The sequence below is a fragment of the Equus asinus genome, chromosome 27 (assembly GCF_041296235.1).
Source record: "Equus asinus isolate D_3611 breed Donkey chromosome 27, EquAss-T2T_v2, whole genome shotgun sequence".
Taxonomy (NCBI): Eukaryota; Metazoa; Chordata; class Mammalia; order Perissodactyla; family Equidae; genus Equus; species Equus asinus.
The window spans coordinates 2,445,040-2,465,287 of record NC_091816.1 but is presented as its reverse complement, the minus strand read 5'-3'; the positions used below and the strand labels follow the sequence as shown (position 1 = coordinate 2,465,287).

Genomic DNA, 20,248 nt, shown 5'->3' with positions numbered 1-20,248 from the left:
CTGGAAAATCATTCATAATAAAGCAAAGAATTCAGCCATCTTATCACTATATTAAAAGTGTTTATTACGTAAAAATATGAGAATGGAGAAAATGCAAGTTATCTACTAGATTTGAAATTGAGTGAATTGATTTTTAAAAGAAGAATAAAAAGCTACATAAAACCTATAGGTTTATGTACTAGAGGTGGACAACTAGATTCCCTCAAATTCACCCAGCAAAGTAGAAAAGTTCAGTTTGACCTCATGGAAGGCAAACACTGTAGTTGCCAGGCAGCACAACACATGGGCAAAAACTTGAGGCTAGGATGCAAATGACTAATTTGTGACCCAGCTCTCATGTGAACCTCAGTTTCTTTATCTCTAAAGAGGAAATGACAACAAGGCTATTTTAAAAGTAAACCATTGAATTTTTTGCTATGCTATAAAATTTAACCTATTTTGAGGTATTGTTACCATTTTTATTAGAAATTTACTACCTGTTGAGTAAGACACATTACAGAGATGATTCAGGAAGGATTCCTGAACAGGTTTGAAGCAAGTCCAATTTACGTGAACCTGATCTTACTTAAGAACCATCTTCTCAGCATTTACTTATTTAACAATATTTACTGAGCACTTATTTTAAGCACTCAGCATACAACAATTAGCAAAACAGCTTAAGTCTATAGAGTGCACATTCTAGGAAAGAGTTGTTACTTAAATATCTTCCTGATGCTAAGTCCAATCTACCCATTAACTAAAGATTTAGATAATGGCCGAGAAAGGATTAGGCAAAAAAGAACAATTTCCTAACAGCAAGGTACTTTCCGGAGAAGCAAAAATAGGTCCTGAGTTGAAGGGGAAACTAGAAAAAAGCACTTTAAAAGGACAGAGGACTAAGTGAGAAAATGTGGATGAATATACTTGATACAACTTTTTAGTGATCACCAAGTTGTCCTTTACTGGCTTAGTGGGCTGTGTTCATTTTTCAGCTTCTTGGTGAAGGGTCTGCAGCTATCACTGCTGTATCTTTACAGACAATAAAACTACACTAAGCAACAGTTCTGTAAAACATACCATCAGCATCATCTGACTCTTCATCATCATCTTCATCTTTCGACTTCCTCTTAGAAGAGGATCGACACCTGAGAACATCCTGTGAGGACAAATGACGGAAGTATCCTCTAGAGAAGAGTTCATTTTCATCCTCTTCCTCTTCTTCTTCATCAATCTCAAACGTGGGTTCTAACCTTGGCATCGGCCTCTCAGAGTCAGAGTCTTCAAAAGGCTCATCCAATACCTCTGTAGTTTCAGAGATAGTTTCTGTGACCACACTGCTATTGTGGTGTTTGCGCTTTCGGACTCTCCTTCTTCGGTGAAGAATCGGTTTCTATTTAAAAGCAAAAAGTATTTTATTTACAGTAACGAACACTATCATTTCCATTAATAATATGATTAATAGTTTTAAAATCTAATAGAATTAGCATATATAAAAGGAGGATGCTATCTGCCAAAAGATATTTTGGATATTATTTCAAAATACTATGTAGTAAGACACTATACACAAAGTATCATAGATACAAAGATGTTGGATAATTAAATACAGCTTTGTAAAAGAACAAGCAGGCATGCCCAAAAAGCAGATATTATAATTCCCTTATTAACTGTTCAGTTCAATTTAACACCCTAGGGAGCTGCCTATTTCAGTACTGTAAGGACACAAAGGCAAGTTCCCTTAACTTATCTTTTCCTCAAGAGAAGAAAAAGAATAAAACCCTTTCTGTTCGTTTCATAGCTCTACTATGAAGGTCAGCAGAACTATCAGTAAAGCTATATGCCATTTTCATGAGCTATCCAGAAAGAGTTACAGTGGAATGTAGCCAATATGTATTTACTTGATGTCACGGAAGCATTTCCAAAGTAAAATAAATATGTTACTGAAACTTAGCACATTAGGCACAATTCTGTACTAGACTGGATCGAATACCTTAAACCACACAACAGATAACACAAAATAATAAAGCTGATGCACCAGAAATGATCTAATCCCATCTCCCTCACTCTATAGAGGTCAGAAAGGTTACAGGACTTGCATAAGATTACACATCCAGTCAGTATAGAAATGGTTGTAAAATGTAGTTTCTGACTCCCAGTCAAGCAAATTTCTTCAAGAACTTAAAAAATACGTTGTACAGGATCCCACTGCCTGTCACAACATTCTCTTTCTTACACAGGGAAATAGCATAATTTTATTTTATAAACAGGCAATATAAACCTAGGATGGCAAAGATATACCCTTCATGGTCATGTAATTAATAGCAGAGTTACTCAGTGTTCAGTTTTTCTCCACTTCAAATTTACCAGTCCTTGGTTGAGAATACAATTTTCAAACTAGGTTAAACATGGCCCTACTCTTTGGAGAAATGGCTGATTATTAGATTGGGGCATGAAACACAGAAGTGGAAACTACAACATCTTGTAGTACCAGCAAGTAAGGAAGTGCTCAAAACAAAACAAAAAAAGCCCCTCACAATGGTGAGGGTATGTATGTTACAGGGACACAGGGGCAAAACTGAAAGAGTTCCCAACAGCCAAAGCTGGAGCAACTGGAGCAACGGATTCAATAAAGCAGAAGCATTGGATCCTAGCTCAAAGTACAAAGTAAACATGTGAGTCCACACTGAGGGAAACAAACGCCTGAAGAAACGCATCGACGAGGGAGAACAGATAAATCTCCCAGCAGAACTCCAGATAATTAACACAGATATTCTGCTCTTAAGGAGCAGAGTACACCTCCCCATATCTTAAGTGTGGGCTGTGGAGAGTGACTTTCTTCCAAAGAGTACAGTATGGAAATGGGGGAAAAAAGAGTAACCTTATAGTAGAGAAACCGGACAAACACAAGTTGAAGCCAGGTGATTGAGGTTAACATCAACAGTGAAAAGTCACAGTGATAGTAAACACCCTTGTATCTGGTACACAGACCTTTACTGAGAGTAGATACCCTTTATATAACGTGATGAGAATGGTACTTTACCTCTGTGGTCTCCTTCCCAAAAAACACATTACCCCATTCTAATATCATGACGGATTCTATAAAATACCTAGCCAGTACTCCTCCAAACCGTCATGGTCGTCAAAAACAAGGAGAAATTGCCACAACCAAGAGGAGCCTAAAGAAATAAGACTACTAAATGTAATGTTTGCTGGATGGGATCCTGGAACAGAAAAAGGGCATTAAGGAAAACAGAGGAAATCTGAATAAAGGATGGACTCTAGCTAATAACATTTCTGACAAATGTACCATACCAATATAAGAAGTTAGTAATAGGGAAAACTGGGCATGCAGCATACAGGAACTCTCTGTCCTTTCTTTGCAATAATTCTGTAAATCTAAAACTGTTCTAAAATTCAAAGGTTCTTTTTGATAAACAGCCCTACCTCTTTTCTTTAAGGCTCTGCTAAGGAAAGGAACGATTTTATTGCTTTGGACCAAAGCTGTCACCCTACTACTCCACAGTGGCTCATCCAGGGAGCTGACATACTTTAGACTGGCTGGCTTGTGGCAATGCTTAAAGTTCACTCCACAGCCTGGCATATTTCTGGTATACAGTTTAAGAGAATTCATTATCATCATCACACAGCATTTATTAACAAACTGGCTATCATTCAAACTTTGAAAGATGATGAAACATAGTTTAGAAAATATCTTTAAAACAAGGTTAAGTCAAACCACTGGGGGGGTGAAGGGAAGAGAGAGAAGGGAGGAAAGAGTACACGGAAAATAGCACTGTCCAAAAGAACATGAATGGCTTCACCCTCCTCATCCCCACAGAGGGCACCATTATGTCCACTCTCCATCAGACTGTGTAATACTTCCCTCTCGTCTTCTAATATAAACATTTCTTAATCTGTACACACTTTTAAAATATTTTAAAAATCCCTAAAAGTCATGACTTGAACATCAAACCAGCAAGCTGAAAAAGTTGTCAGTCCTTAAATAAGCTTAAGACTTCAAAATTAACTTCCATGAACAAAAGAAGTCACATACACATTTCAAATGTTCAGTGAGAAGACCATAAGCTACAATATACTGAGACAAAGTTTAAAAAATAACACACTTAGCATTTCTAAATTACTCTTTCCACTCTAGGACAGAACACTAAATATAATCAGCTGCAACTGGAGGAAGAGAAGACGTGTCAAAGAAACGCCTTACCTTTCGCTTCAACGTGGGCTTCGTAAGAACTGGCGGGGAGGTGGAGCGGGGACTTTCTGGCTCTTCTTCCTCCTCGCTGCTCTCACTGAAGCCCCTGAGGAGAGCCCTGTCACCATCACTATAGCGACGGGGCAGTCCATCATTGCCTTCTGGGAGCCGACACTTCAGGGCCGCGGGGCCCTTCTTCAGCTGTCCTCGCCAGAGCTCAACCCCCTCACTCAGTCTTCTTTTGGGGATCTCTGGCTTCCCATCCTGGCTCGGCTGCTCCTGAGAGGCTGCCAGCTGTTCCTCACTTTCAGTGTATTGTTCTTGGGAGGTTTCCGATTTTTCCTCATGTTCTCCATATTGTTCCTGAGGAGCTGATGTCTCTTCCAAGAGCAGTTTAGAATCTTTATCATCAAAACGTTCCTGGGTTTTTCTGTTCTTCCTCCCCCAGCGGCCTCTCCGAGATGGCTGATTATTCGCAGGAAGAGTATCGCGGGGAAGGACTTGTTTATTCAAACGTGTAGAACTAGCTGGTGCCATAACTTCTGGTTTCTTTTCACTTTCTACTGAAGAATAAGAATCTTGTTCTTTATTCTCCCGAGATGCAGACTTTCCCACCTGATTTTAGAAAATAAAACCATGCTGGTTAATTTTTCAGTCTCATTTGGTTTTATCTCCTATTCTTACCTTTTAAATACCGACACATAATAAAGCTTTAAAAAAGGAAATTACTAATTATTTAATAGCTAACATAAATATTTCTTGTTAGCCACTGTTTTAAACGCTTTATAGGTTTCAATTAATCCTCACAATTGTATGAAGTGTTATTATTCTATCCCCACTTTACAAATGGGGTAACTGAGGCACAAAACCTCTAAGGAACTTGCCCCGGGTCATGCCCTGGCAAATGTGAAGCTGGGATTAACCCAGCAGTCTGACTCAAGAGCTAGTGTGCTCAACCATCACGCAACACCATCTGCAATCAACAGAGTGAGTATTAACCGTTCTTAGAAATGTTAAATGAGAGACGTTATGAAATTTCTGAGGAACAAAAATCTAAGAGAGAAGAGGTGAGCTTTGGGGCATGGGCAAGAGAAAGGGGGTGTTTGAAAAAAATGAAAGAAAATTTCTGTCATTATTTTGATTTATTTTTATTCTGAATATTTAATTTCATTTTGAAAAGTAAGTTACATTAAACAGGGGCATGAAACTGTTTACGTTTGTCAAAGGAGGACAGATTTTTAAAGGATGAAAGTGCTGCTTCCAAACAAAAAGAACAGAGAAAGGAGAGAAAGGTATGCATCACATGAAGAAAAATACTGAAAACTACACAATGTAGTATAATCCCTCATTAACCCTTTAATGACTAAAGACATTTGGGTACCCACTGAACTAGTTAGTGCTCTACGAGAAAACACACACATGTTTACAATATTTCCTTAATGTTTTAGTTTAAGGAAAGTGTATCTTCATTTCTTTTTTAACAACAGTCAGATTTAGATTCAATTCAGATTCCTCAATTACTATACAGCTTAAAATTTAGTTGCACATTGGCAGTCTGGTAAGACACATTTAGTCATAAGTGACCCATTATAACAAATTTGAAGGTCTAATCATCCAAGGCTTAAAAATATACAAATAAGTAAACAAAACCCAGTCTCTCTGAAATTTCTATTATTGAAATGAACTCTGAAATTCTAATGTGAATTTACTTTGTTGGGTGAAGATATCGTAATATATATCACAAATACCCATGAAAACCAAAAATATATCCTTCTGTCATCAAAAATAGAGACTACTCATGCCCTTACACTCGTCTCTAATTCTCTTTCCTGGCACTGCGGCTCTTCATTTTCTCCTTCCTCAGCCTCCTCTTCCTCCTCCTCTGAGACAACAGAATTAGAGACTATGACAGGAGTCCAGCGCAAACATTCTGGATCTACATCTACAGGTCGCAAATTCAGCTGAAGCTTTGCCATGTGATCCTGGATAAGTTTTTCCCGGCGGATAATCACAAATCTGGAACCAGACAAAAGTTTATAACAATCAACGATGTACAAGGAGTACCTAACAATATGGAGCTATAACCCCCAGAAAACCCTGGAGATGATGATAAATGCTTCAAAAACAGCTTGCCTGGGAAGATGAAAAGAGAAATACACCACCACACGAGACAGCTAAGAAATATGAAACTGGATAAATACTTCACACTCAACTATAGCAATGAATGAAGTTACTTTAACCATTTCTTGTCTCACATTTCCCACCTCTGGAATTTCTCCAACTTTCCTGCACTCTCTCTCTTTCTCCATCTTTCTAGTCCAAATGCCTCCTTTCTTTGTGACCTTTTCCCAACCACTCTAGATAAGGGTGAGCTGTCTTTCCTTTGACCTATACTTCATTTTGTAACATTTGTATGGAAATAAATCATGGGACCATTTTATTTGACACTGTTTCTAAAGTAGTTACTCCTTGTATAGGGAAGGAGCTCCCAATCCTAGAAAATAAAACATTAGTAACTTAAGTCCAAAAGTTAGGAGGAAGATCAGAAAAAGTTAAAAAAAATATGATACTATTGAGTATCAAATATCATATAAAGGAAAATGATGTCTCAGGACCACCAAGTGTACCACTTATATTAGTTTATGCCCGTGCATTGATAACTTGGCTGCCTGATCCGAAACCTCCACCTAATTACCTTTCGAAGGTATACAAAGGGATGCGATACTCACTGGTCACTACGGTAGTCCAGCATACGTAGGTGGTGGAGTGTGGACGTAATGTCTTGAGGGCAGATTCCAGTCAACTTGCTTAACTTCTTAATGCTGATTTGCTTGTCATTTTGGTGATAAAGGCACTCCAATATTACACTTTTCCAATAAGCCATGTAGGAAAGACGACCTAGATCGGATAATGGTTTCTCTGGAGACCCTGCTTGGCCTTCACGCTTTGATAACAAATAACCTAAAGAAACCCCCAAATCAGAAACATGTCAGAGAGCCTTAAATAGGCTAATTCAACAAGACAACAATCCTTTCTTCCACAACCAACCCAAGTATTATAAGCAATAATAATTTCAAAGATAAATTCCTTCAAGAAAAAGAACACAATGTACAGGAAGACTACATCATTTGTATCCAGTGAACATTACATTAGGACCACTTTGTCTACAGTTATAAATCATGGTAAAGTATTCAAACTGTTAAAAATCAGGACTTCATATTAACAGGCTGCATAATAAGATAAAGGCAATAATGATTTTTGTTTAACATGCTATAGGGAAAAAACCACCCTCACATGTTTTATTTGGACCACTAGATGGCAACAGTTATACCTGAATGGAACAACACAAAAGAATGCCTTCATTTTTATGTAATCCTGTCTATTAAGTTTGTGGTTCTTCTGTGAGTGAATTAGATGACAATTCTTACTTCAACCAAAGATTTCCTCACAATCGCCTACCACCCTAATTCTTGGTAAGCAAGAATGTCAGTATGAGGCTGTCACTGTGAGTGTATGGTGGTATTACTTTGTTTTCTTGTCTACTGCATGACTCTCAAGAACAGGAAAAGAACGGCAGAAACTCTAAGTGAAAGTACTGAAAATGGAGATGGCAGAAAAAACGTAGTCTTCTGTCACTGAAGAAAACTTTAAAAGCAGTCTAAGGATAATGCGGGAAAATATATTACATCAGGAAAAGTAAACGAAAAGAAATACTGTTTTAATATACAGTTTTAATAATCATAAAGACTGATGTCTGTATATCTCAAAAAAATGACTATTTCCCCTAACTTTGCTATTTAATGGCATAACATGTCCAATCATGAGTCCTATTTCAAAACAATACGTGATGTTAAAGGAAATAATCTGAGTCCCACCCTTTACTATGAATCCAAAAAGGCCAAGAAAATGTACAAAATAACCAAGGGCACACATTTCCAATAAAATATAGTCAGGAGTACAGTCTAAGGCCGAGCAGAATAAGCTTCAATGGTCCATATGAGAATTACGTTCTTAACACTGGCAATATAATCATCTGATATTCAGAAGGACTGTCTGTACCAAAATCCTTAGTTTGAACCATTATTTCTGAATGTATTCTTTTAAATATTATTTTTAGCAATATCTGAAGGAAAATATTCCCTCAAATATCACTATTTTATAATCAATATAAAATTTACTGCAAACATACATTTACTGTCTAAGAAAGATTATCAATGTCTAAAAAAATTCAAGTTCTACAACAACCTTTTTAGAATTGTTAGCTTTCAAAATTTTTAAGTCAGATTAAATTATTTCCTGTATCCTTTACTTTTGATTTCTAAAGGTGCACTGCATATTTTTAACCACTAGGTAGAGCCTGACACTAAAAAACGATGAAAACATTTTCTCAGATAATTGGGTAACAAAAATAGGGCAGGTGCTATACTTTTTTTTCCCTGCTTTTTTCCTCCCCCAAACCCCACAGCACAGTTATACATTTTAGTTGTGGGTCCTTCTAGTTGTGGCATGATTTTTTTTTATATACTTCTTTATTAGTACTAATTTAAGAGGTTACAATTTTTTTTTTAATATTGTTCTGAGTTAAGATTACCATAAAACTAAATTCCACTGTAAATTAACAGTTGCAAATTAAAAGTATTTGCCATAGATCACTCAGAAGTTGGTATCCAATGTTAGCTATTTAAAAATATTTCATGTCTGGGGCACCCCACTGGCACAGTGGTTGAGTTTGCATGCTCCACTTCGGTGGCCCAGGGTTTGCAGGTTTGGATCCCCAGCATGGACCTAGCACCACTCGTCAAGCCACGGTGTGATGGCATCTCACATAAAAGAGAGGGAGACTGGCAACAGATGTTAGCTCAGGGCCAATCTTCCTCACCAAAAGAAAAAAAATTCATAGCTTTAGGTTTTAAAGTCCCATACAGTAGTATGACAAAAGATGCTGGCAACCAATAAATCATCTGCAAATCTTTAAAAATATATATATACAGAAGGTCCACAGGAAGAGATAATAAGAAATTGTTATTATAATCCTTACTGAAATCGATGAGAAACCTGCCATAGCCCTTACGCTGGTATTGGGGAAGAATCATTATACAGGAAACGTTGTATTTCTGTTGGCAGTGCTTTTCCTGGTGGAGAAAATAGAAGCCAAGTTTTAAAACAACAGGCTGCTAAGACTGAAGAGTAATGCTAATTATTAAGAAACAAAGACTAACAGTCAAAACCACAGCCCTGGTCATTTGGGAATAACAACGCACATCAAGAAAAAAATACCCCACTGGGAGGAGATAGGACAACGTTAGGTCATTGCCATTACCCACAAAGCAACCATCCTGGGAGAACAAAAAATAAAATAAAATTATGCCATCCAACACCATCTGCAACACAGAAACAGTATGTCAATGCCTAAGATGAGCAGAGAAATCTGAGTCCCAACCAATGTGCAAAGCTACAAATGACGAGTCAATGTGCACTCTAGAAGTAGGAAGATTTGTCAACTATCTCAAAGTTTCTTTTATTTCCTGCTCTGTTGCTACATAGGGCAGGCCCACCTCCCTATTAGTTGTACCTAACTTTACAAATTTAACTTTTTAAAAATTTAAAAATATTTACAAAAAGTAGTCCCAAAATGTTGGGTACAAACACACTTATAAATCTGGCAATTTATTTCAAATGATGTTTAACTGTGGAAATAGCCTACTAACAGAACTCGTATACAGCCAGTACTTCACACTTACCTATTTTATACACTTAGATTTTACCACGGGCTTGCTTAAATAAAAGTATTTCTTTTACATTGTTTAACTACAAAAGAAACTTTTTTTCCTCCTCAAGAGAAAGGAAGATTAAAGAAAGGAGAGAAAATATCCTTTAATAAAAACAGCTTCTTATTCTTATTTCTATGCCTAAAATTCAAATTAGGAAGGGAAGATTTAAACTGAGAAAGAAGTCAGAGGGGTAATGACTATGTTTATTTCACAAGTTCTACCTATTATCACCATGGGAATAGAAGTCATTTTAAAACTTTTCCTCTTGAGTATAACCAGTAGTTCACATTCCTAGGAGAGTATATAGTCTGTCGAATGTTACTAGGCACCTTCTAGTACGTGGTATTCTGAACGTGCCTTCTATTTTCCTTCCCACAAAGCTAGATGGTACCAGAAGGTGCTGCAGCCTGTAGTGTCTCCTAGTGAGAACCAGCAGACTGTTTCAGATTTCCATAGGAATTCAAACTCATTTTAAGCTGATATACTTACTTTAGAAAAGTAGCCAACAAGGTGGCAGCCCTTGACATCATTCTGTGTTAGTACATAAAAAAGGAATGGCTCCACGTCATAATAGAGTGTTTTGTGGTCAAGAAACAACTTTGCCAAGAGACACAGGTTCTGACAATAAATGGTACTCACATTCCCATCAACCTAGAGTAAAAAAACAGAACAAAATGGTCAGTACGGTGTCTCTTTAGTTCTAGAATAGTACACATCAGTTACAAGCACCTCTGATTACCCATAGCCCAAAGAGAAGCTGTCAGTGATCAGAACCTGGAAACTACCCCTTGAAATGGAAGAATTATGGTACCTGCTGTTTTAAGACAATTAAATGTATAAAACATTGTACGTCAACAAAGCATAAATAGCTAGACAAAAAGATGATGACCATTTAAAAAATAGCACTTTTTGCTTTTATAGTAAGATTGATTACAGGAATCCTTCAGATAGTAAGCTGACCTGATCTACTTTTTAAAGTATTTAATTCAACAAAAGCTCTAAATACAACCTCTTCCAAAATACATTTGTTGAGTAAAACAAGGTATAACTCTAGTTTAATCTGTGCCAGCAGCCAGAAGCAATGTAGTCTGACTGCCATGATCAGATTTATCCCCAAATAAAGCTACTTGAGGGAGTATTAACTATTGTCAAAAGCACCAAGCATGAGAGATTTCTTGGAAACAGGTTGGCCAAGATCAGGAGCACTACACTATATTGCTCCTGATACCCCTCTTTCTTGGAGTTGCTGGAGCTTGCTCTTTTTTGAAAATGCCAAAGGACGCCCACATTAAACCTCAAGACATTGATATTTCAAGACTAGAACCTCCTCAACAATTTAAGTAATTTAAAATTACTTCTTTTAAAATACACACCAATACACGCTTAAATTGAGAAGCAATTTGCTCTTGAGTATTCTGAAACAATACTGTATACCACACCCTTCCTCCTCCCCCCAAGATGAAGAGCTCTTCTATTCCTCACCTAAAATAAAGGCTTAGGGAAGATCAAGAAAGTTACAGACCCAGTAGGTCCTGACAATGTGAAATTCTATCATGATAGTAATTAACAGAATTGAGCACATACATGGCAGGTACTCAATTAATATTTGGCAATCAAACCACAGAACTGAGGATTAAGAAATTAGAAAGCACTACTAACAAAAATAGAATCACAGACATAGCCTAAATCTATCATCATGATGAAATCAGGAAAATACATTAAGATTTACTACAGGTATTAAATACACCTCTACAAAATACTCCTTTAAATAGAGCAGTGGAATTTGTTTCATTTAAACACCATATTTCATAGATCTAAGACACAATTTTATCATATCTAAAATATGTAAAATTAGTTGACATTTTGTAATCAAATGGAGTCTTATAAATCATAATTAGTACTTTTTCCTTCTTAGTGGCACATAAAATAAAATTGATATCTTTGATGCAATAAAATACAGAATAATTTATTCTGAGATCAAGCTTGTGTACTTGGTACCTTTTGGATTGGCCTAATTCTGCTTCTCATATAGCTGATTATCCGACTCAATAGTGAGTACAAGAAAAAGATAACATTTTCCAAAAAAATCAAGTTGCACAATTAAATACAGTACAGGAGGCACAGTAGTGAAATGGACAGGAAGACAACCACTAAACATCTTCTACTTTACCTCAAAGACAGAAATATTATTCTTTCTGTAAATCTCATTGGCAGGAGGATGGAACCAACCACATTTCTTCATGTGCTGCTGTAGAATAGTTCTACTTTTCATATATTTCAGACAGAATTCGCAAAGGTACAATTTAGGCAGCCTGTAGATAATAATTAAACAAAAAAAGACAGGGCTTTACATAAGACTTTAAACGTTCACAACTACTCCTTTTTTATTCTCATTACTAGCCAAGTATTGTTATCCCCATTAATCAAATGAAAGAAAGAAAAAAAAATTAAACATGTCCCTGATTTGATAACAGTCTCCAACTAATTAACAGCAAGAGGGCAGGGATGAGAAATCAAGACACTCAATTCAGTGCTCTTCCCATCAGACTAATACTGTCCAGTCTTAAGTTACCCGCTTGACAGATATGAAAATCTCACATTCTCTCCTCCTTGATAATCTCAAATAAGCAGAAAATAAAGTCTACCTTCAGAACACACCCATAAGTGAAGAAGATTTTGTCAAGTTATATATTCTTTCTCCCTTTATCAGATCGTTCATTCATTCATTTCAGAAAATAAACATTTGTTGAATACTTGCTGTACGCCAGGCCCTGTGCTAGGTACACTAGGTACAGAGTGCTGAGTAAAATGGACATATAGTGAATATTACACAAGCAGATTTTGTGTATCTTTTTAAGTATAAATATTGGATATGTGTTTTTCAAGTTAGGACACACTACACTATCTTCCCTCCCTCCTTCCACCCTGAAATTCTGGCTTTCCCGCTGGTTAAATAATCACATTAGATCTTGCAACTCAAAAGTCTATTATTCAACAAGTGAAATAAAAGTTCAAATTATTCTTTCAGATGTTCTCTGTTATTAATTTGTATTTATCCAACAGGCTTGCTATTTTAGCAGTAGTTTAACAGGACTTCTTCCTCATGTCCCTTTTATGAGGAGCAAGGCAATAAAGTTAAGTGATCAGGTCGGTTCATAAAGTAACAGAAGGAACATAGCCTAAATTAAAAACCAGTGGCTTTTATACCTATTTAGTCTGAATCCAGACGACCACATGGCTCATCTATTATAAAATACACACACCATGTATCCTCAGCACAAGACTTCCCTCAAGCATGAACTGTGTCCAGAGCTGGTCATGCCTTGGTAATCCGAGATCTGATACTACCATTAAAACTGGATGTGCAAATATACTGGATGATGTGATGACAAAAAATACAATCCAAATAAATTACTCTATCCCCTTCTCATATAAAGAAGCATTGAGACTGATGGAAATAAAACCCTCATTAATTTAGTTGCTACGCCTTTGGATAGCTATGCTTTAAAAAGAATACCCTGAAAAAGTAGATTAACACACAAAAATGTCTGATTTGTTAAAGTGTGAAGACCACAACTATTTTTTCAAGTTCTACTTTAGAAGCAGCTTTTGAAACACAATTATAATTATCTGAAAATATCTAACATTCAAGTAAAGCCTTTCTCAAAGTGTATCTTTGGAACACCAGTGCTGTATGCGCCAAATATTCATGCTCAAATAAGGGTGGGGAGGGGGACGTGATTTTTTTTTCCTTCTCTCTTGGGGATTCAGAATGTGCATTAATTCTTCCTATATAATCTCACGTCTTATTTTTAAAACTGCCATTCAGCACATTAAAAGCTCCAAGGAACCACTGTACTATGGTATTTCTAAATGCCTACTTTATGTAATAAGTGTTTTCCAAATATTAATATTAGTCAAACCAACACAACCTGAAATTATATCATTAGTACAAAAGTCAGTTCTAAATAAAGTACTGAATGAAGCAAGTAATTACTGACATTACAAATTGAAATCAAGAAGCAAGAGCCAAGAACATGGAAAAGAAAGGTTTCCTAAGCTACTGTGCTTATTTCCTTTGCATGTTGCCTCAAACTCCACTAATCGGAGAAAAGAATGGCAGCAGGATAAATAGCTTTTTCCTTCTTTACCACCAGAAGAAAAAAAATCTCAAAATGAAATGGCCCCAATTATAAACTTCATTATCTAGTGTGGGCACTAGAGGTCTTTTAACTGAGTCTCAAAGGTGACCCACAACTGCCAAACTGTCTTCCTGAATATCTTGATTTTGAATAATTTCTACTTAAAGGAAGGTGGAAGAAAGAGGTTCTCCCTACGTCAATGTAATTAATGGCAACCTTCTCCCCGCCATCTATTCTACTACTTACCTTTATTTACCTGTGCTAAATTCTCAATGAGTGACTTTAACTTGTTGCAACAAGATAAAGAAGAATCCTTGAGTACAGTTTCACTTTGAGAACTAAATATTACAACTAAATAGTCCCTATAATGTGAATCTGAGAAACCTAAACAAAATTATGTGCTTTTTAAAATATTAAGAAAGAAAAAAGCAAAGAAAGAACAACCAGTGACAGACCACTAAACTTTCCAGAAAAAAAGATAAATGCCAACTTTAAAAGCATGCAATTTAACTTTTAGGTCTCAGTACAAAGACATGAAAATAAAGTATAATTTATTTCCTAAGGTCTCTGAGAGAAGGCCTAATTTCTTTAAAGCTCTAGTAATAAGCAAGTTGTTCAAGAAACATCAGAAGTGGTGAAATCCCTGAGAAAACTGCTGCCAAGTTCTATCTGGTAAATTATAAGTACTTGCTATGCTATTTCCTTGGAAATAGCAAGATGTATGGCATTTTATTCACAATTTTTAAAAAGCTGGTGAACCTTATTATATGAAAAATAATAGTAAAAGCAAGCATCATGATCTACTTTATTCCATTCAGTTCTTGCTGAAAACACTTAAAACCTCTTACTTTATTATAACCAAGCCCACTGGGATGACATTGTTTGTCTAAAGGGAATCATGTGATAAAATCCCTGGAAAAACAAAATGTTTCTTCTAGTAATAGCACAAATGGCTGCAGCTCTCTGAAAAAACACATCATAGAGAAAGAACATCAGATCACATGAAATGAAGTGTAGTTACGGGGGTTATGAATACTCCCAGCCCTAGAGAACACTGCTAGGTGCTGCTTTTTGTCATCTTCTTCCTGACAGCACCTAGGCCCTGACTATCAAATAGGATATGGTCACTGTGATCAGCTGCATCACGGGGTGTAGCCTCAATACTTGAAGTTTATTCTAAAGTTGGTCAATATTTTGTCACCTCAGCCTGTGGAGTCAGAACTGGGCTGCAGCTGTGTGTGCTTTGGAAGCACTGCTTCTCTTATTTCTAGGATGATGCAAACATCCTTCCAGGAATTCCTACAGTACCTTCTTGGCTTTTGAACATTACCCAAAATAGGAGCAGTCTGTGTGGCCTTTATAATAGGTCGACTTGCAGCAAAATTTTAATACCACAATAAAAATTCTATCAAATATTACTTAAATCAAAGGTTATGGTACAAGCCATGTGAGCTCAATCTAAATCAACAGATCTATCAATAGGTCAACCTCTATGGAGTAGTGCAAGCACAGTGGTTAAAGGTTATAGCTGTGTGGTAAGAGAAAAGTAGGATTAAATCCTGGTTCTGCCACTTATAAACTGTATGGTCTTGAATATGTTTGCCAGGCCCTGGTCTGTAAAGTGAAGATAGTAACAGCCACCTCAGAGAATATTCCAGAGACGTTTAGTCCAGTACCAAGCTCAATGAATGGTAACTACAACTGCCATTATTTATGATTAATACTATGAATATCTTTATTCTCCTCTCATTCATTTTATTTCATCATTTAATGGTCATCCAAAGACCTTAAGGATGCCGTTCTTCAGTAACTGGGGCTATACACAATCTATGCATCAAATCAAATCAGGAACAAGATCAAAAGATATAGGTAACTTGCTAAGCAACTCAATTATGTGGGAATCTGCCTTGTTAGGATCTCAATATGATCTCGTAGCATAGAGGTTATTACGAAGCTAAGCTCTAAACAGCTCAGGGGTAGAAGACATCCCATGATCACAGCTACTCCTGCCTTCAGCCCATCTATGTCATGTCTTTAATGGCAGAGTAGGGTTCTCTTTGGACCTGTCTGCCTTGTGTGAGCATCACATGGCCCTGTTGGAGAAACTCAGGGTTAAAATTAGGGTGTATACTCTTCAGTGTCTGAGGCTTAATCACACTGTTCCAAATGAAGTAGTATTACTGCTTCACTGCTGTTCTTTCACTTTTTTGTTTGTTTTTAAGCCAAAGATGCAAGATTACTTAAGATACAACGCACACATAAATAAATATCTGGATATTATGGGAGATAATAGCACAATCCCACTTTCCAAAAGCTTTTTCCTCTTGTGATCTTTTCTTTTCTGTTTGCTCCAATTGTCTTATTTTTGCATGCTTTGGGATTTGGAGTTTTTAACAAGTGCTTAAAACCTCATTATAATAATAAAATAATTCAGAAGCAATTTATCACAGAATAATAAATAGTCATTAACATAGTAAGGATATAGGTTTATTATCTGGAAAACATAAGATCTCTAAACATTTTAGTCAACTCAAGTTTAAAAGAACTCAGAGTAGGGGCCAGCCCCATGGCCGAGTGGTTAAGTTCGTGTGCTCCACTTTGGCGGTCCAGGGTTTCACCTATTTGGATCCCAGGCGCGGACTCAGCACAGCCTGTCAGGCCATGCTGAGGCGGCATCCCACATAGCACAAACAGAAGGACCCACAACTAGAATATACAACTAAGTACTGGGGGGCTTTGCGGAGAAGAAGAAGAAGAAAAAAAAAAAGATTGGCAACAGGTGTTAGCTCAGGTGCCAATCTTTGGAGGAAAAAAAAAGGAAAGAGTAAAACAAGCCGAAACTCATTTAAATAGGTATATGCAGTTTTAAAATGTACTTAAAATTATGAATACATAAATAGAAAAAACATCATACCAAAGAACCTATTAAATTACAGAATATTTTCTGATGAAAAACTCAGGGAACCCTCCACAATGGATAAGGAAATGTATAGAAAATGTCTGAAATTCTACTTAAGAAACTTGGTGAATTTTACAGTTCCTATTCTATGGCTGCTTTCTATTATGATTCCTATTCTACCTTTTTGGTTATTCATTTTTCTGCTGGCAATGTTGTTTATTCCTTCACTGAAAACCAATTACCTCAAACCTAATTAAGAAATTAGGTGTTAAACCTGATTAGAGACCATCTTTTCAGAACAAAAAGCAACATTTTAATACCTTAAAAGACAACAGCCTCATGGCTCCATTCTCCTCATTCTCTGGAAAAGCAAGTGCTGAGGCTGGCTCCCTATTTCTGTCTTGAGTCAATTAATTTCCTGTCCTCCCCTTAAGTAGAAGAGACAGGTGCCTATAGTTCCAATCCATCTGCACCACAATCCCTAGGACAGCTGATAGACACACTGAATGAGCCTTCTTTTCTCAGTTGAGCATTCTTAGGATGTGAACAGCTTGCAAAGAGTTCACTAAAAAAATGGTAATAATAATATATTTTAAATCTGATGAAGAAATACATTCCTCAGCATATTTCTTCTCGATCATACACTATCTTGCCTATCCAGAACTCCTGAGGAGTAAACTGCCTTGAATACCTGAGTTCTGTAGGTAGTTGAGGAATTTCCTGCTCTCTTTTAACATACATATATATAAAAAATATAATAATATATAAATATAACAACCTTTTTTTAACAAACTCAGATTGTTATTCCATGACATAAATAGAATGCTGCCTTAAAGATCTACCACAGTGTTTAGGACTAACTGAACCTATAATAAATGGTTCTCAATTACTGTGTTTCATGAGCTTGTGTGTTAATTTCCTGGAGTTTTGCTTTCTCTCTTTTTTGTTTTGTCACTGAGGTCTGTATCTGTAATAACATTCTCAATCTTATTTTTCTACTTCTGCTAGACTTGAAAATCACACAAGCAAGTTAAATTATACGGAAAGAAAAAGTAAAAAGAATAATGACTTTTGGTTTTTCAACAGCTTTTTGGAAATAACCCATATTAAAGCACTCTACATACTGTAAAGCACTGAATAGATTAATGTAGTTATAATTACTTTTGCTAATATTCTGGACAAGCAATGTTACTAGAGGGGTAAAAAGCCCTAGAATGAGGGTACTTTGAACGTGTTTAACCCATAGCACCGTAACTGATTATTCCTAACCACATCCTGCAAACGGGAACTGAAGCATAAGGAGTTCACAGATTAAAGAGAACGTTAATGTGACTGCTATACTTCAAATGATAAAGTAGTGTTTAATTTTTTGACCAAATCTTATTTTTCAACTCTTTTAATTTCAAGCCTAAAGGAAAAAAATAACAATAACTGACATTATTGGGCACTTACCATTTTCTAAGTGATTTACATGTTCTAATTCATTTCATGTTCACAACAAACCCTATCCAGTAAGTATTAGTATTATCCCCACTTCACAGATCAAGAAACTGAAGAACAGAGTAGCTGGGTAACTTCTAAGGTTACGCAGCTTATAGATGTCAGAGCTGAGTCATGAAACCAATTTGGCTTCACTAAGTATGCTGCTTCATCCCCAAAAGCTAATGACTGATCAATTTTTACATCTGGAAACCCAAGCTATTTATATATAATTTTATATGATTTGTCCAATTATTCCTGGGAAAACAAACCATTCACTAAGTTTGTTAAATTATAAAAATTTAAATAAAAGGCTACTCACTGAAACGTTATTTTTGGTTAAGTCTAAGAATCTCTCACTCTCTTTTTTAAAAATTCTTAGTGTGAGGTATGAAGGCAAATTTCTCTTAAAGAAGAAATGTCCCCCTTCCATTTTGACCATGTGTCAGGTTTCCAATCTTAAATAACAGCTTTTGGATAGGTTACAGAAAAGAAAATCTAAAGCCAATTGGGATTAAGTGGCTGCCAAAGTATGCTGCTATCATGGACATTTAAAAGCTACCAGTTTCCTCAAATGTAAAAAGATGAACTGGACTAATATGTCCCCAAGATTCCTTCTAGTGCTGGAGTTCTATGAATCTAAAAACAGAAGGTAAACGGTCTCTCAAAACATACCTTGAGTATTCTTGAGGATATGGGGAAGAGTACCAGGTGTGAATTTCATACTTCCCAAACTCAATGACAGAGGGACAGCGGACTTGTGGATCAGGGGGACCAGTCACTCCAACTTTCTGTGCAGTCAAAAAATACATTACAAAAGTTAGCTAAATTAAATACACTGAGATAGATAACAAAATGAACCAAAAAAATGATTTGAAACTAAACATTGTCTTCTCAGGATTCCTCAGGAGAACAAAAAAAGTCAGGAACAAGCTAACAAGTTTGGAAATAACCTGTATTATTCTCTCAATAGAACATCCAAATGAAGAACAAAAATGCCAATAAATCTCTTAGAACCAAATGCAGCTGATGTCACTGCATTTTTCATATTTGATAATACTGCAAATACTTTCTTCAACTAAACTCACTCCCTCGATGACTTGATTATTAAAGAGAAACTGCTGGCATCTGAGGATATCAGATAAAGAACAATTTTTAACCGGGAGATGGGGGGAGTGCTGCACACTTGCCAAGGTCATGCACAGACTGTCTCAACTGACCACACGGGAAACGAGCTACTCAACATGCGAGCACACGGAGAAAACAATGATCTTCTGGTTTGGGAAAACAGACATTTAAGAGCAATATTAAAAGAATATGACAAAACAAGTATCAAAAGAGTCTTCAAAATTCATTTCACACTGCCCCTAAAATTTATTAGTTCTTCACAGATTTGCCCAAGGAAAAAAAATACTGTTATACACACACAGTTATCCCTTTTATCTACCTTCTGTTTATAATGAAAACAATCTCTATGCCCCTCATCCCTGCAATAATCTGAACTACAGTATCTTAAAAAAGAATAACTTATAAAAGCCTTTATGACTTCTACACGAACAATACAATATAAGCTATTGCTAAAGACTACAAAGATCAGGTTTCAAAACCTTAAATTCAAGGACAATTTGATTTGCTCTGCACCCAATACAGCAACAGACTCATATATACATACATGTATATGTGTGCATATATTATGTATATAATTATAATATACAATATATATGTATATATATGTATATTTATCATGGATACTCTATAAACATTAACTGAC

General features: G+C 36.2%; 1 protein-coding gene across 2 annotated transcripts in view; it reads right to left on the bottom strand.

The window, feature by feature from the left end:
• KAT6A (lysine acetyltransferase 6A) overlaps positions 1-20,248 on the bottom strand; it is a 114,185-nt gene that overhangs the window by 4,150 nt on the left and 89,787 nt on the right. For both annotated transcript variants that reach the window (XM_044751078.2, XM_070500106.1), the window contains exons 9-16: positions 19,153-19,268; positions 12,128-12,269; positions 10,447-10,608; positions 9,225-9,318; positions 6,916-7,147; positions 5,995-6,202; positions 4,199-4,801; positions 1,057-1,369 (exon numbers count right to left, since the gene is read on the bottom strand). In XM_044751078.2, coding sequence (XP_044607013.2) covers positions 1,057-1,369; positions 4,199-4,801; positions 5,995-6,202; positions 6,916-7,147; positions 9,225-9,318; positions 10,447-10,608; positions 12,128-12,269; positions 19,153-19,268 — 1,870 coding nt within the window. The remainder of the gene's footprint in view (positions 1-1,056; positions 1,370-4,198; positions 4,802-5,994; positions 6,203-6,915; positions 7,148-9,224; positions 9,319-10,446; positions 10,609-12,127; positions 12,270-19,152; positions 19,269-20,248) is intronic.